This window comes from Catharus ustulatus, chromosome 2, assembly GCF_009819885.2.
Source record: "Catharus ustulatus isolate bCatUst1 chromosome 2, bCatUst1.pri.v2, whole genome shotgun sequence".
NCBI classification, from domain to species: domain Eukaryota; kingdom Metazoa; phylum Chordata; class Aves; order Passeriformes; family Turdidae; genus Catharus; species Catharus ustulatus.
This window is the reverse complement of record NC_046222.1, coordinates 47,895,909-47,914,153: the sequence shown is the minus strand read 5'-3', so window position 1 is coordinate 47,914,153 and position 18,245 is coordinate 47,895,909. Positions and strand designations below refer to the sequence as shown.

At 42.1% G+C, this 18,245-nt stretch overlaps 1 protein-coding gene across 1 annotated transcript in view; it reads left to right on the top strand.

Annotated features, from left to right (window-relative positions):
• Positions 1 to 9,309, top strand: part of CRYL1 (crystallin lambda 1) — a 53,707-nt gene extending 44,398 nt beyond the window's left edge. Inside the window, exons 7-8 of the mRNA XM_033052810.2 lie at positions 4,346 to 4,452; positions 7,079 to 9,309. Of these exons, the coding sequence (XP_032908701.1) occupies positions 4,346 to 4,452; positions 7,079 to 7,192 (221 nt within the window). The 3' untranslated portion in view covers positions 7,193 to 9,309. The remainder of the gene's footprint in view (positions 1 to 4,345; positions 4,453 to 7,078) is intronic.
• The last annotated feature ends 8,936 nt before the right edge of the window (positions 9,310 to 18,245 follow it).

Genomic DNA, 18,245 nt, shown 5'->3' with positions numbered 1-18,245 from the left:
TACTCAGACTCCTCACTGTTAGAAGACAAAGCTCACATGAGCAAATTGCATGTAACTATCTCTATCTTGTGGCTGGTGCATGAGTCTCGTACAGCATTGTCTTGGGCTCCCAGGATTGCTCACATGGATAGCATAGTAGGTCAGTCCAGGTTGGCTTCAGGTGCCAAAGTGTGTGAGCCCAACTGTTAAAATGTAATAGGCAAACAATTATGCTTAAGGCGGGGTATGGTCAAAATCCCTGATAACCAGTGGTCCTTTCCAGAGTGGTTATGGAAGTGGATGGTGGTCTGTGTTTCTTCCCCCAATGAAGAGATAGGGTGATATCACAGCCTCTTCCACATCCCACAGTAATGCTTCTCTTCCTGAATCTCACTTCCTGCCTGGGATGTTTTGAAGCTCACTAGGCAGTCTTTCTGTCTGTCTGTCAGTCAAGAAAATTGGGCAAAATGCTAATTTTCTGTATAATTAGAAAACCAATATACCTGTATGACTAATTGGCATTCCTTCTTGTGTTGGGGAAAGCCAGAAGGTGCCAGGTTGTATTCTAGGAATGCACATGCTCCATGGGTAGATAACACAAGGAAACAGCCTGAATACTGATTGTCACACTCTTGGCACCAAATACAGGTTCAAGCTCTTTAACAAGGCTGCTGTTTTTCTCAGAGCCTCCTCCTTCCTTCAGATACTGGAGAATGTTTCTAGTCCATTTTTAAAAGAGTGAAATACTCTCAAATCTCCCCACGTTGCTCTTATGCAATGGACATACTCTCCTGTCCTTTCAGTTGTTCAGCTGATGGTCATTCATGACTTCAGAGTGCTGAAGGAAATTTAATACTTCCTTGAGGCTTTGTCCTTTGAAAGTTCTTCTTTGACCCAGAAAAAAGAGTGTTCTCCATCCTCCTACTGACCTCAGAGGCCTTTCAGAAACCCTGTATTTCAGCGATTTCAGGCATGTTGAGCTGTCTAAGCGGTGTTATTTATCATACATAGTTGGCAGCAATCAGAGGTTTCCATTCATTCATTCCAACCTTAGCCATTTTAGGTTTAGACAGGTGTGATTTCTAAGGTATTGATATCATACTGTATTGCATTCCAGGGATCTGCTGAGGAAAGAGATCACTTAATGACTCTTGACCTGACTTGCATTCTTTTGTGTCATAGTCAGGCCTACCCACTTTATATTTCCTGCATTTTGTGGTTTGATAAGACCATGAGCAGTTCTTGTTCGTACTTCTCAGTCTGTACAATGTCCTGAGTCTTCATGGAAGAGTTGGTAACTGTAACTAACTGCTTGCCTTTGTCCTTTACATGTTTCTCCTCTTTGCTTTGATAACAAGCTAATAAAAATAGAATTAAGTATTCAAATTTTTCAGTCTCTATGGTTCTCAGAAGCCTTTAGAAGATGTCCAGAACTTCTCAGATCTGGGGTGATCATCAGGATAATCCACATCAATATCATAGGTTGACTCAATGATCTCAAAGTCTTTTCCAACCGAGTTGATTCTGTGATTTTTATCAGTATCAGCTTGCTTACTGCCAGACAAGCAGTGCTCATTTACTGTGGTGCAGTTCCTGACGTGCTGATAAGGCTGATTGCCTTATCCTTTCTTGATTATGTGGTAGTTAGTTGCACTAAAAACTCTGCTAGATATGTATATCTGGCTAAGTGACTAATTTCTCTTCTTGGTGTATGTATGATTTCATACTCTCTGGTGCCTCAACAATAATTGTTTAGAGATTCCTACTGGAACTGATAGAAGCTGGGTCTTTCTGTAATTCAGCCAAGGTCTACCTGACTGCCATTTTACCTGTTACTGCCAGTTAGCTGGTTCTCAGGTTCTTTGACTATGTGTTTAAGAGCTTCACACATCCCAAGTGAGGGTCCTGAAGTCAGACCAAACTCTCAGGGTTTCATACAGTCTTGAAAACCCCCAGAGTCAGAGACTGCGTAACCTCTGTAGGCAACCTGTGTCAGTGCTTGAGTGTCCAGTCTGAAACCCTCACATCAAACTGTGCCTGTCACCCCCTGTACTTCTGCTGTCCAACAAATGTAAAGAGCCTGGTTCTGTGTGCTCACTGACCTCCCCACAGGCTCTGCTGCAGCACTGGGGAGCTGCTGGCAGGTTCCCCCAAAGCCATCTCTCCTGCAGGCTGAACAAACCCAGATCCCCCAGCCTCTCCTCACAGGACAAGTGCTCCAGGCACCACTGTTTAGATGGCTTCTGCCGGAATTGCTCAGTTTTACCAGTGTTTTTTTGTGCTGGGGAGTCCCAAACTGAATGCAGTATTCTGGATGCAGTCTAATGGGTGCTGAGTAAAGAGTGTTAATCACTTCCTTCAGTCTACTGTTAATTAACTTCATTCTGTTAACACAGCCTAGGCTGTGTGCCCTCTTTGCTGCCAGGGCACACTGTTGGTTCATGTGCAGCTTGCTGCCTGCCACTGCCAGGAGTTCTTGGAGTTCACAAGCCTGTGTTGTTGAAAGGATCTCTTCTTCTGAGGTGCAGGATCTTGCACGTGTCCTTGTCAAAGTTTATATTGACTTATTCCTCCAGCCTTTCTAATGGCAGTCCTGCCCTTCAATGTATCAGCTGGTCCATACCCCTCTAGCTGTCACTCCTACCCAATGTGATATTATTCACAAGCATTATGAGCATGTTTGTAAAGCAGTGCAGGTCTCAGGACAGGTTCCTGCAATACTCCATTTTTTCTGGCCTGCAGGTGGAGTGCAATCCATTAACCACTACATCTGAGCCTACGTGTCCAACACATTTTTGTCCCTGTAACTGTCCAAACAGACATACCCTAATGTCCTAACTTTGATATAAGAATATAATGAAAGACCATGTCAGATGCCTTTCTAAAGTTAAGATAAATGTTATCAATTTCTTTCCTATTTTTCACGAACAATTATTTAATTACAGAAGGCAACAATGTCAGGTATGATTTACACCGTGGTGTACCCATTGGAGACTCTGTGCTGATTGTCACAGTCACACTCTCATTCCTGTGTCTAGGAATTTCTTTCAAGAGGACTTGCTTCTTGATTTTCTCTGGGACAGAAGAGAGATTGGTTGGCCTGTAGTATCCCAGAATTTTTTTTAACCTTGTTTGAAGATGGGTGCAATATTAGCCTTCAGTCATCTGAAGATTTCGTGATGACATTGATGCATTGACTGCCTTAATGTTTAAAGTATGGTAGCAAGCAGACTTGCAATGGTGTGCTAGTAACAATAAGGGCTAATACTAACAGTAAAAGTCCTTCTTGTTGCCCTTGACATTCTTGCAAGTTTCAACTGGAGCTGATCTTTGGCTTTCCTGAGAGCATTCCTACATGCCTACGTGATGTTTTTTTATTTCTTCTTTACAGCCTGTCCCTCCTTTCACCTGCTGTATGACATCTTTTTGCACTGGAGCTCACCCAAGCAAATCTCTTGATACATGTACTTGTCTTCCTGAAGGTCAGGATGGACTGTTCCTGCCCTTGGAGGATGCTGTGCTTTACTGACCTGTCCACAGGCTCTCACTCAGCCAGTCATCCTTCCCATGGAATAGCTCCACAGATCTGAGCTGCCCCGTTACAGAGACAGCACACCCCCTCCTTGTCTTTCCTGCAGTGTGTATCTCTCCAGTTGTGTGAGCCATCCCCACACACTTCAGTTTCTCCTGATACAAAGTTTTTCTCACCAGATGGGCCAGGCTTTTGGCTAAGATGCCTTTTCTCCACTTTGTCAGGTGAATCCTGTCTCCCCCTAGAAGTGCTCAACCATCAGACAGCGTTATAAAAGCCAAATCCCTGTCTCTAACCCAGTTAGGGGTTGCAAGATACTGATCTGCAAGATCCGTCTGTTCCTCCTTCAGCCTTTTTCCTTCACTGGAGGCCACCACGTATCTCCATGCTTTCCACCTGTGCCATGTTGTTCTTGATACACTCCAGGTTAATAAATAAAAATAATGACAGGAATGCTTCAAGATCCGACACACACTGACCGGGAGGAGAGGTGAGAGTACTCTCCTCATGGACCCCGGTCAGGGAAGCTTTCTAGTCACAAGGAACACAGCATGGGTATATTTGTGGTCATGCACTACACCCTCACACAGCATTGCCTGCTGGTGTGTGACATTGGTTTTGCGATGTAGACGTGTCCTAAATAATTCTTCTGTGAACCTTAATGGAAATGGGGTGGAGAGAATCCATTTTTCCTTGATGAGAGTTAGGTTTCTTAATCATAAGAGCAGACCATTTTTTGGGACTCTGATTTAAGACAATGCTTAAGCATAGGCAGCCTTACTGACTTTAACTAGGAATTTCTGTTGAAATGTAACTTTTCACTCTCATTTTCAGGTGTTTCAAATTATTGTGAAAGATACGCCGAAGGAATGAGACTTGTTCTGAACACCTTTGGGCCAGTTCCAGAATTTTCAGGTGAAACTGCACAGAAAGTCAATCAGGTAAATACGGAGTTGAGAAAAACAGTGACATTCAGAATAAAGAACTTTAGTTTTTATTTTAACATTTCTGTTATTTCAGTTTACTGCTGGAGGTATCTGTAGTCTGTATTTATTGTGTGAATGGGTACTTTAAGGGAAAAGATCAGTACAGCATGCCTGTGAGTCCCTTTTGAAAGACTTGGACAATACATCATGGGAAAGTGACCTAGCAGTCACATTTTTACCAGTAGACAAATGAGTCAGCTGCTAACAACTGTGGGTTATTGGCATTTAATCCTCCATGCTATTCCTTACCACTTCCCTCCTCTTATCATATTATGCTCAGCCTCCTTTCCTACATGAACATTCATCCTGTGTCTTCCTCCTACTCCATCTTCCTGTGTAAACCTGTAGCTTTTTCCTTCTGGGTGTCCTTTTCATACTTTACAAATCAGAGTTCCAGTTTGTAATGTGTGCAAATATGTGTTTAAGAGAAGCATGTGAGCAGTCTGGTAAGGTTATTTGCATGTTTAAAGATAAAATGTGTTTAAATGCTGTTCTGGATTGGATCTAGTTTATGTATTAACATTTCTAAGCCCAGAATATTTTTATACTTACTATGTACAGTAATTTCACGAATACAAGCCGCAGCAATTTGACAAAAATTTTGGTGGAAACCCGGTAGTGCGGCTAATAGTCGGGGGCGGCTAATATGTGAATAATTTTCTGACATTTACAACCCCAGACATGCCAGCCACAGTGCCGAGCCAAGCACCTGCCAGTAAAAGCCGGCATTCCGCAATTGTTACAGTGTTACTGTGTTGCCCTGGCTCCCTGCAGGCAGCACGGGGGGCGGGGAGAGAGGCGGGAGAGCTCTCTTCTTCCCTCCTCTGCCGCAGCCCGGGGGGGGGGGGGGGCGCGCGCCGCCATTGCCGCGGCTCGGGGAGCCGACGGCGGGGGGGGTGCCGCCATTGCCGCGGCTCCGGGAGCCGACGGGAGCCCTGCGCAGCCATTGCCGTGGCCCGGGGAGGGGGGGGGGAAGTGCGCGCCGCCATTGCCGCGGCTCGGGGAGCCGACGGGAGCCCCGCGCAGCCATTGCCGCGGCTCGGGAAGGAGGCGGGGTGCTTTGTCCACGCCCGCCGCCGGCGCCACGGGCGCGGGAAAGCTCCGTCCCTGCCTGCCACCGCGGGGCAGCGCCGACCCGGGGTGACCGAGCCCAGTGGCAGCAGCAGCCGGCCCCGAGCGGCAGCACCGGGCTGGGCCACCTGGCCCCGTCAGCAGCCCCTAGCAGGCCGAGCCTGCACAGCCTTAGCTCAGCCAGTAAACCCCGCCCTCCCGCGGTTCTGTTACTAATTGCACGCGGGTCCTCGCTGCGAACGACAGAGCGGCTTATATTCGGGTGCGGCTTATTTATGGACAAAAACCGAAATGTTTGCCAACACCCAGAGATGCGGCTTATACTCAGTGCGGCTTGTATTCGTGAAATTACTGTAGTCATTTTCAATGACCATAGGAATCAACTGAAGTATTGTAATTTTCTAACTCTGCCTCCTCAAAGGTGCCTTTTTAAATGATTCACTGAAGAACATGTGTAGAGTATGAGTAATTTCTGATCAGCTGTCAGAGATTAACCCCAAATACAGAGGCAGCTTGTCTGGAAGATACCATTTTGTGTTCCTATTCAGTTAATGCATTTTGATGAAAGATATTATTTTATGCTTAAATAACACAGACTGCTTATAATAACAATCAATAGTAATTTTGGAGTCATTCACCATCAGAAGCTTTTAATCAGTATGAAACGGTTTGGCTTTCTTCATAGAAGGTTAGATTCCACTTCAACATCTGCTTCTGCCTCTTTATTATCTTCAGTCTTCAGTGCTAAAGATGGGCTTGCAGGGATCCTCTCTTAGAGTAAATAATTAAACATTTCTTATCTTATTCCTCATCCTTCCCTCTGATTTTTTTCTGGAGTGACTGCGGCTTGCCAGTCATTGGTAGCAGGTCCAGGTTTTGCCCAGTTTCTCAACACCTGCCTTTTAAACCTAAGACCTCAGGTCCTATTTTGGCAAAGGTGACCTTGTGGTCTCTATCCGTACTCTGAAAACAACTTTTTTCCCTTGGCACTATTAAGACAACTTTGATTGTGCACTCAGAAATACTTCTTTCCCCTGAGTTTGCTATGTGTTTTCCCCTGTCATTTTTATTATAACTGGTATTCTTAACACAAAATGTTTTTATAAACATATCTGTCACTGCACACACAGGAATCTGGTTCAGAACTTATTTTCAGCAACATAAATGGCCAGGTTGTCTCCCTTCTACTTAATGCAAGATTATTATCAAAGACACTAGACAGTGTGTGGAGCAAAATGAGGGAAGAGGCTGGTGCTTTGTCGTTTCTGTAGTCATCCTCATTGCCACATTCAGGATAACGTTATCCAAGTGGGAGCATTTTTATTCCCATACCAGTTGGTTCCTTTCCAGTCACTCATGAAGAATTAGTGACCCATTTCTTGTGATAGCCTAAATTATAATTTGTGTGGATGGTGACTTGGTCTGACACAGGGAAAGCAGGAAAAAAATGCTGGTGAAGAACTTTTCACTCAGAACGTGAAATTTAGTCATCTTAAATTTTCTCTTCCAGGCACTGTCTGAAAAAATTCCAGTTGTTCCAAAAGTCCTGGATGCCAGGAGAAAATGGAGAGATGAATGTCTCACCGGTCTTGCCAAACTGAAAACACAAATGAAATCTGACTGAGGTGCACCTTGTCTAACAGGAGAGACCAAATGAAGAGCAGATCTTCATAAAAAAGCTGAGATTTTTGGTCATGCAGAAGAGAAGACTGAATGGGCAACCAATGATAATAAGCACATGGAGACCAATGAAACATTTGGTCCAAATTTGCCAAATTCATGAATGACTAGAAACAGTTATTAAAAAGTTCAGTTAAAATTTATCAAATTACTATACAAATGCATCAGACGTGTAAGCATTAAGTAGCTTTAGCAACATTAATATTGTGCAATGCAGGAACACAATCATGTTTTAAATAATGCATTTTTCAACTTGCTTAGGAATTCAGCACTTGAACAATATTTGCTAATGCAGGGATCTGAAACAGGCAAACATCAGCTGTTTGTCACTGGAGAAAATAAGCCCTCCCCCACCAGTCACTGTGACAGTGAGGTTAATTTGTAAAGCAGCGACTGCAGATAGGAGAAGGTTGTATTGAGCAAAGCCTGGATTCACCCAGTGGTGAACTGAGACCTCAATTAAGGGTCACTTCAGTTCGTGTCTGTTACTGTTTCACAATGTAGGGGAAAGAACTGCTCCTCCTTTCCCTCCCCTTGGCACTTCTGTACCTGTAAGGTGATCTAAATGTGAGTAAATAGAGCAGAATTCCCTCTTCATCCCCTCCCCCTGGTTACCAGAGACCTACTTGGTCTTCAAGACCATGCACTTCAGAGCCCATGGCTTTGCTCACTGATGTTTGATGCTGGCTCTTGGCATCGCTGCCTAAGTATGCACCCGATTTTATGATTTGTCTGTGAGAAATAAAAGATCTGGATTTAGTAGATGGTTTGGGAAATAGTATGGTGTAGAGCATCTGTCTGGGCTTTCTCCATGACCTTCTGAATGATCTTGGGAAACCAGTTCACCTCTCTGCTGCCACATCTGCTTTATATACTGGTTGAAGCACGAGCTGCTTCTTTAGGACTCAGCTGTAGTGAATGAAACAGCTGTAGCTGAAGGAACTCAGATATCTAAGTTGGAACTAGATGATGTTTAAGGTCCCTTCCAACCCAAGCCATTTGATGAGTCCGAGATTTGCTCTTTTGGTCCCCAAAGGAAGAAGGAAAGATGCAGTGACTTAGATGTGGCTGCCCTTCCCTCAGGAGACACACCACCTCCACATAGGAAAACACAGGATACACCTGGAAGTAGGGTCAACCTCAGGTGCTGCAGTGGCATGTTTTGATCCACTGCAAAGTGTTATTATGAACATCTGTACTCTGTAATACAGCTGGACTTTGGTCTTAGCTGGAACCTTGGGGCATTACTGTTTAATGCAGATAGTAGGAATAACTTGAAACAGTGCATTGCACCCACCCTGCTTGAATTATGCAGTTCTGAATTTGTTCTAGCTGGTCATGCAGCTTCGCAGTACAGATGCCAAAGTTTTAAGCTGTCATTCTGCTAATTCTCATATGTTTTTTTAATAGAGGATGCAGTACACAAGCTGTTGTTTAGTAAAGCTCTAACTTTACTACTCACCATTTAAAGCTTAGGAGAAATGTCTGCATGAACATACCAAACCCACTTACATGTGCTTAGGTCACAGTAAAAGGGACATAAGATAATTTGTATTGCTCGACACAAGTGGTGGGCCAAGAACACATCTCTGGATGTAAAACATAGGATGGGAGGCATAGTGCAGAGCTTGGCATGTGCTTCTTTACAATAAATGGAGTGAACAGGAAATTTGTACGCTCAAATTATTGCTTTATCCCAATACTTAAAATTTTCATGTTTCTTCTCTTGTTTTATATGCCACAGTGACTGGCCCAACCTGCATTTAGATATCTGAGCGGTCAGTCCTCACTCCTGAGGCCTTACTAATCAATAGTAAATTAATTATGAGGTTGATTTCCTCATTTTGTGTATGGTTTTGCATTTCAGACAAAGCTGAAGAAGGTTCTGATTACTTTCAAGATTTGACCTGTTTTTCTTGTGGACATATAACATTGTCATAACTAATTAGCTAGCAGTACTTCTGTTTACTCTGAGATTTTTTAAAACTTGATCATGTCATGAAATATTTGCTGCTGTCTTTATCATTTGCTTATTAATAAAATATTTTAATGAGGAAGGTATTAACTTTTGTGCTCCAGAGTGATTGATACTTTAGAGACAGAGGATTTCTGTACAGTGAGCAACTGCTCCACAGGGTTACAGCAGATCTCACCTTGGAGCATCAGCTCCCACATAGGTTTATGTCTGTAAGCTGAGGAGGGGAACAATTCTTGACAAAAATTGTATTTTAGCTGATATTTGCATAGGAGTTCCACTTTTTGTCCCATGAGGATTAGTCAGGCAGAGGCACAGCTTGTCCACAGAGGTGGTGTAGTTTCCCAACCTGGAGGTTTTCAAGTCCTGACTAGATGAAGCCCTAAACAGCCTGGTCTGAGCTCAGTCTTGCTGTGAGCAGGAGGTTACAGCAGAGACCAGCTAAGCTTCCTCCTGGTTTGCATTTTCTGATTTTGAGTTTTATTTGATTCTGGATAATTTTGCATCAGAAATGTTGCTCCAGACACAGTCAAATATTTATTTTGTTTGATTGTCAACAGAATGAGCAGTAGTTAAATGTTGAAGTAACTATTTTATGGTAAACTGTGAGATTTTTTGGAATAATTTATCTTGTGGTTTCGTTTTTATGCAATTGTATATTTTAAAAGCCTTTATTTTTTTATTCAGGTTACACCTATAGAATTTTCTAAGGCAAACTTTGTTGCACTGTGTTTTTCCCTATTTCACCAATTTGATATGTATTGTTTTCCTTATTGCATGTATTTTACTGTAAGTCACTGCTGCTTATTGGAAGCAGTGTCCAATATGTTCATACCAAAGCCTTTGATTTAATGCCATTAAAAATAAAACCATCTATGATGTGTGATAGGAAGAAAGGACAGATGCAGGGAAACACTCAATTGTTTCACTGAGGGAAGTCTCCAGTGCCTCTGTTTCCTAAATCTCTGAGTGTAATGGAGTAGTTTGCAACTTGCAAAGCAGCTTTATTAATTTACTTTCCCTATTCTGTAGTTTTTTCCCTATTCTTCTGTTAAGTCATGATAAGTCTGGAAGTTAAAATGTGAGCATTTTTCTGATTGCACTATTATCCAATTGGAATGGTATTAAACTGTGTTTTCCTATCTATGCCATCTTTTAGGCGAAGAGTGAACTGTGCTTCATTAGGGAAGCAGGAGAAATGATTGTGGTGCTTGTATAAAAACAGAAAAAATCCTTTTGAGACAAAGTGATGTCATTGTCAATCTCAGTTTCTTGAAAGATGAGATCTGCTGCCAGTGCCTGTACAGTTCCACGTCAGGATTGCATTGCCATAATACGGAGTTACAAAAAGGTGTTTGATAACCTGTAACTATGGTGCCCGTGCAGGGATGGAGATAAGGAGGACAGGAGCTCTCCATGAGAAGAGGAGCCCAGCATATGTGAACCTAACACTAGAAGTATTTGGAGGAAAACCAAACGGACTTTTGTTTTCAGCAGCCTACCAGGCCCAAAGGGAGTTTTTCACAAATTCATTTGGATCTAGTTAGAGCAAACAAGTGTAAATGAATATGTTTGCTCTAGCTGCCTGCTCTCTTGCTATGTTCCCTCAAGCTTCAGTGTGAGTGTCTGTGTGCATGGATGTGTGGGTGCTATTGCAGAGTGGAAAGACAAAAACTGACCCCAGGGGAAAACTCACATTTGACTTGATAAAGCTTTGTATGTACCAATCCAACAGCCAAAGATTTCTTTCTGTTTTTTTCTGTAATTTCAGAAAGAGAAAGTTCTTCCCCTGTTATGCAGAGCTAAGCAGGGGTGCAGCTTAGAGCTTAGAACACATCACTTAAAGGAAGTTACCTATAGACTGGTAGCTGTTCATTTCTTCTCTAGAAAGGCTACACAAACCTCTTGCTTCTCTTATAAATGGGAGGTCATAAGAAACTAGCAGTGTTCTTGTTTTCTATGGAGCAGTATAACTTATTTTCTTAACATAGTCAAAGAAATACTTAATGGGGTTGCAAGAATGGATTGCTGTTCACCAGACATTTAAATGGAGAGATGCTTGGAATAAAACAGTACTCAGTGTGTATGAAATTTCTCCTTGAATGTGGCTGTGAAATGGAGATTTTAACATGTGATTTGGTAGACTCCTTCCAGCTACTTGGATTTCACGTCTGTTTTCACAAGAAGCAAAGATGTTTAAGATGCAGAATTATCCAGAAACTTGTTTCCTTTTATCTGTGGTAGAATATAGTCTAACATGGAAAAGTTAACTTAAGAGTCCATAGTTTCATGCGGACACAGGAAAGCTTTATGCTGAACTTACTTTTTTTAGAAGATTCTATACAATAAGAGCTGTAAATTTGCCCTAAATTGGGGCCTGTTTAGCTTAAGCCTAGATGATGACACTGTTGTAGTTTTAACAGATTGTCCAAGGCCTCCACAAGGGTCCAACACCTCTGTATCACCACAATGGATGTGCTTTCCAATAGAAAACATTAAAAAGGCTCTGTAATTTGAAACACTATGACAACCCTTTTTTCTATTCACGTTGTGTTTAAACTTTAACATCAGGTCTTGCACTAATTTTTCCAATATCATAACGGTACCTATGTTCCACATCAAGCCACAGTTGCTTGTTCTTGGTCTGCTTAAATAGGTAATGCTCCTAAGGAATACAATGGAGGCATTTTTTGGCATCCCAAGGAGAAAGTGATGAACCTGGAAAATCTTCAATGTAACTCTGATATTACTGAAAAAAAATGAGGTTGTTGTTTATGCAAGCTGTGTTGATGTAGAGCTTAGTTGTTTTTTTTTTAATAAGCCCTACTTAATGGGGTGCATACTAAGTCCTTAATAGTAATATAGAAATTATTTCTGTGCAGTTAAAAACATACTTCTGGAATTGCCAGTATTACACAAAGGCAGCAGTCACAGAAGTGTGTCGTTTTCCACATTCCATAGCACCCTGCAACCACAAAACCAGATTTTCTGATATTACTCAGCAATGCCATTTTAAAGCCGTGCAGTAATGGAAACATGTAATTGTGCCATTAATGGAAAGATGTAATTGTGCCATTTCAAACACACAGGCTAATGGAGACAGAAAATTGCATAGCTAGATAATTTCATGGAATGAGCGGTGCCTCTGTTGTCCATGTTGTACTGAAGTTTATGGGGAAGCATGAAGTCACATTTTGTACTTCTACAACCAAAAATGTTTCCATTTGCTTTTGATTTTCCTTCTTTAGAAAGAAAAGTTAACTACAAATATCATCTGCTCTCTATCAGTATCTGTATCAGTGCATAGTAAAGGGTGAATACAGAAGTCTGAATGTAGTTTCAACTGCTGAGACATCTCATACTACTCTGGTGTGTTGTTTACAGAACGAAAGCTATTAAAAATAAGGATATGACTGGAGAGAAAAATAGAGAATACAATTTTTCTTATGAAGATGCAGGTATTATTTATATTATGACAAATAAAATCAGATTTAATCTGATCTTAGTGTCCTAATAGTCTGTTATAAGGGAGATCCAGTTGGTAGGGAATAATGCAAACATATTTAATCATCAGTAAAAGTGAGGTAGGTGCATGTTTGTTGTATTTTGTAAACAGTGCTTAGTGCATCTGAATATAGCTTTCAATTTCAGGTCTCTTAAAAATCTACAGTCCAGCCATAAAATCCTGTAAACAACTGTCCAGACAGTGGCCACTGACAGTGGCCTTGGGTAGTTACTGCCATGTCTAGCCTGTTGGCAGTCCTGTCCCCATGCCTGTGAAGAGCAAAACAAAGTGTAATTTCCAGCTGCCACCTCTCCTGTGAGCTGTGGGTGAGTTTCTTGTCTGTCACTAAAAGGACTTTGCTCTGACACACTGCTGCTGGCTATGCTGGTGCAGGTCAGTAAACAGGCCATGTGGGCAGCCTTGCCCACAGTCCTGGGATTTGTTCTGTTTCTTAGGCTAGGTCAGTCTGTGCTGGCCTCCAGCATGGCTTGCTGCCCTGTTTCTGTAGCAAAGGGCTTTTGGCTGTACTGCCTGTATAGGCCAGTCTGCCCAGCTCCTGGGAAGCCAGCCACAGCCTGTTGCAAAGCTGGAAGTGGACATTAACAGCTCATCTGCATTTACCCATTGTCCAGGCTAGCAAACTTGGACTATTCATCTATAAAATCAATTTTTTCCTTCCAAGATGGTTTACCTGTGATAGCTGATATCCATCTGCCCTGTACTGTGATGGTCCAAGCTCTTTTCTGTTATCCATGCTGCAGCTTTTCTGATTTTCCCTGATGTGGGTTACTGCCAGCTGCCATCTACCTGATGGCATTACTTCAATAGTCTGAGCAAAGCTGAAGAACTTCCCATAAGGTAAATATTCATCTGTCAGCAGCATGAGGACTCTTTTGCCAAATGTGTAGTTGCAGGACCCTCCTCTGATGGTTGTGTCAAAGATTCTGAAATTTGTGTTAAAAGGTAGAGGTGATCACCACCGGATGTTAGAGCCTACAAGGAGGGCTTTAACATGACCATGCTCATGATTTATGAGTAATTTAAAAAACAGATCATTTGTAAGCTGCCTAATTAAAGCAATGTTGAGACACTTCTAGGACAACACATGATCACTTTGTTTATAGCAGGAAAGCACTAAGACCAGAACGGAATAAAACCAAGCTACCATGGGAAGAGTGGTTTGTTTAGCATTAACACCTTAGCTGTCTCTTAATTTTGGCAACACTCATTGAGCTTATTTTCAATAGTGGCACTGGAATTGTGTTATTCTGGTTGCTTCTCATCGTTTTAGTGTGCATTTCCTCAAGAAGTTTCTCTGAGGGAAGCAAAACCTTGTATTTACTAGCCTTTTTCTTTTTTTTTATGATCGTGGGCATGATTTCCAAGCTCATGTAGCCATGTGGGTACATTCTATACTTGGTTGTATTTCTTCTTTGTCTTTTTTTTTAGCTTTCTTTTGAATTGTCCATTCACTATCTGCCTCTCTTTCCACATTAGTTTCTTCTGGTGATCCTTTATTTCTGATGTTTCTCAGCTGGTGAGAGGATCATCTTTAATTTCAAAGCTACACATGGGGATTAACTCCTACCCAGATGCTGTACTCTGGCCTCTACAAGCAAACTGTGGTGAATACTGATTATTTTCACTCAGTAGATTGGATCCAAACTCTGGGTCTGGCCATCTAGACCTGATTTCATCATGGCTGATATCACACAAGGGTGTGTTTGGCCATCCCCATTGCAGTTCCACAGGCACAGCCCAGCTGCCCATTGGCAGAAACTCCTCTGACTCACATCCCTCCTAGGACAGTGCTGTGTGCTGCAGGTGCAGGAGTGCCAAACACAGCCTTTTCCTAATCCTATCTGTTGACAGCAATGTTTGACTTCTCCAATTTAATCTCATTATAGGTTCCGAGATGAAGTTGCTCTCTACATTACGTCTGACTCAGTATTTATCTGTCAACTTGATGCTTGCTGAGATCATTGGTGATCAACTGCTCTGTGAGCCTTGAAATAGAGTTATTGGCAGAAGGTCTTTTTAGACCTTCACAGAGATTTTGTTTGGATCTGGAAGGCACAGGGCAGTAGAAGTAAGACCCTTGTAGTCAGCACAGTCCCTGTAATGTGGACATTATATTCCTTTTTTAGCCTCACAGGGCAGCTCTTCCAACCCCTGGATCCTGCTTGTTGCCTTTTCAACTCCTGAGAAGCAGAGACCCCACCCAGGTTATGTGTGTTGGATGTACCAGCGCTCACTGATGTAGCTTTTCTGAACCCCCACTCTCTCCAGCTCTCACTTCATATTCTTTCTTTCTATTCCCCAGCAATGGGATACATTTTTGCTTGTTTCCAGCTCTGTTTGGCAAATATTGTCCTTCCAGTCATGGTTTTCTCAAGGAGACCTTACTATTTTTGTTACTTGAACTATTTTTTTCACATTTTTTTTTAGTGGCATATCCAACAATTTTACCTGGAGAAAGCTCTTATGGCAAATCCGCAACAGCTCTTCCTCTTTTTTGTTCCTTTTGTGAGGAAATTATGAAATGCCTAATACATGCTTCTACTTTTGCGAAGGTTTGGAATGGAACCAGCTACAGTTCACACAATTCCACCCTTGGCTAAAATCCCCAGTTTACTTACTTGGGAAAACCACAGTAACTGGGTGGAGAAAGTATAGTCTCCACAATTAAAATGCAAGCTGACTTAATGAAGGGAAATTTATTAGGAGAGAATTGTATGACAGTATATTTTCACCTCTGGCAATAATCTCATATAAGCACAACAGATAGCACAGGGCTGAACAACATCCTGAACACATCCCAGACTAAGGGAGGCTGCACTGGGAGATCCTGAGATTTGTGTCAGCATCTCCCTTCACTGCCCAAGAAGACAGGCAATGGTCCTGGCCCACTCAGGTTCTTTTTGCTTTGTGCCTTGTGCCTTCTCCTAGCAGTCCCCTCCTTTTTTTTTCTCCTTTTGTGCTTTTATACCGTTCCTGCCCTACTACCCCATATTTCTAATTTTATCTTATCTTTCTAATTTTATTTTATTTTTCATTTCTAATTTTATTTTTTTTTAATCCATGGTTGTTTGGAGGTCCCTTACAGTCTCCCTCATTTTCCAGTTGCCTCCTTAGTGCTCAACAGCATCTTTGTGTACCAATTTTTCCCTGGTGGAGGCTGGCAGTGCACAGTGTTCACCCAGTGCATCCTCCCAGGGGGAAGAGGATTGGAGATGGCAGAAGGAATGGCTGCAAAAACTACACAGGAGCCTGATCTGAGGGTGGCATCTTGGCAGAGGTCACTTACTCAAGCCCCGTTCTCAGCTCTGGGCATGGCAAGTTAACAATCTTGACTGGGCTCTGATCCCCTGTCAGCCCAAGACCAAGCAGATTTATCACCTGTTGCTCAGCTTCCCACATCTCCTCCTTCTGATTCCCATTATTTTGGCTGACACTTGTTTTCACTGTTTGCTTTGTCTTGAGCTTTGTTCCTTTTTGTGGGCATGGAGCCCATCTTCACATACTCACCTACATTCTTGGTCTCACTGCTTATGAAATAATTAAATAATGTTTTTCAACCTTTTATAAGGTTGTACAAAGCTCACCCTAGCTGCAAATACAAGTATCAAGAGAGTTTGATCCACAGTTTAGATTTTTTTAAAAGTCTTCCTAAATATAAGTTAAGCAACTGAACAAGCTATTTAGAGCAGTTGCAGAGGTCTGTGAGTTCTCTGAGGAAAGGATTGATACATATCTCTTGGAGATGATGCAAATATAGTTAGTACAAATCAGAGATCCTTGATCACTATAAACATGCAAATTAGAAACAATTAAAACATACAACATGGCCTAATGCTTAATATAAGCATACACCCAATGCTCATGCAGCCACAAATTAGTTTATCTAAAGAGACCAAGAAGAAGATGAAGAAAAAGGTGGGGTGACACTTGATCACAATAAGTAGAGTCTAGCTCTGTGAAGGTGGTTTCCGAAGGGGTATTTTGGGAGCATTTTAGGTCATTGTACAAAGAAGAAAAAAACCCAAACCAAAATGACAAAAAAATCCAATCCCCAAACTTACTGTAAGCAACAAGACAAATATTCAAGGAAGCAATCCACGATAGAGTGGTGGTGGGAATTTTGGAAATATAATAAAGCTACACAAACATACATAATACGATAATTTCCAGAAGGATATGAGCAAGCCAAGGCTGCTGGGACATCCCCATTGTACAAAGTAATGAAGAAATCACAAGAGCAGACACTCATAACTTTTAGAAAGGAGAAGCTGTGAAGGAAATAGGAAATAAAGTCAAGACACAGGTGTGTTGAAATAACCAGGGAAGGACAAATCACTGTCAACACTGAGGCTGTGACAGACGAGAGAACAGAAGAGGGAAACAGGACGTGGATGTGAAACTAGTGGAGAAAGACGGCTGGAACATCAGAAAAAATCTGCAAAACCAGGAGAGTGTAAATAGGTACCGACTAGCGGGTTTTACTGCCCTTTTCTGATTTTATGGCAGGTCACCTCAATGCTTCCTTAGACCTATGATGGGAGTCAGTATTGGCAGCAGCCTTGGTGAAGGTTGCTGCCAGAGGATTCACATCACTTTAAAGGCAGCAGTGAGCAAGGAGGAGCCGGTCTATCCCAACAGTTGGGCAGGGAGCTGGGAATACCATGGGCTGGTCATGCTCATTCCCTGCAAGAGGCAGCTGTTTCAGGAGTCAGCATTTTACAGGGTAAACAATGTCATGCAAGCACTAAAATGACAACATTGTCATAAAACAAAATGAAGGTTTCAACAAGATTGCAGTTTTTCAAAAATTAGCAAACTTTCAGGCCATTGTCTGAAGCAAGTACTAATGGAACTAAGGAGTTGTGGACCTCCTGTGCTTCTCACTTCCATGAGCAGCAATTTCACATTTAGGGGCTGGGAGAGATATTCCTGTGGAAGATCTGAATGCTGTTCCTTGGTCACTGCATGTAAGACAGTATAAATAGCAGACATTTTTAAATTAGTGACAACACTCTCCATTGTCCTGCAAGCATCAGTCCTTCCACCTTAGATTTACAGCCTCTCATCTCCAGTGTCTTCATCTAAAGCAAAGGGCAGAATGTTGTCATGCAGGAATTAATAAATAACAGATAGGTGCTATGTTTGCAGGAGATGGACTCTGCACCATCTCTCATCTCATCATCTAACTCCTCTGCAAATGATGACAAATGGAGACTTGCTCAGCCGCCTGTGTTGGACAGTACACTGGTACTGGTACTGGAACAACTCTTTGAGCTTCTCTTTGGTGTCCAGGTGCAAATATCTCTGATCCTGTGTGTGATGGGTCCATGGGTGTCATTCCATGGAGTGAGGATGGGTACAGCAAGCAAAAGGCTGGGTAAATTAAAGATGTAAATTTGAAAAAAACGGGCATATTAAAAGGATTGGTTGTAAAACAGTGTGAGTATGCTGTGAGATAAAGGGTACATAATGGGTTGCAGCTGAAAAGATTATAGT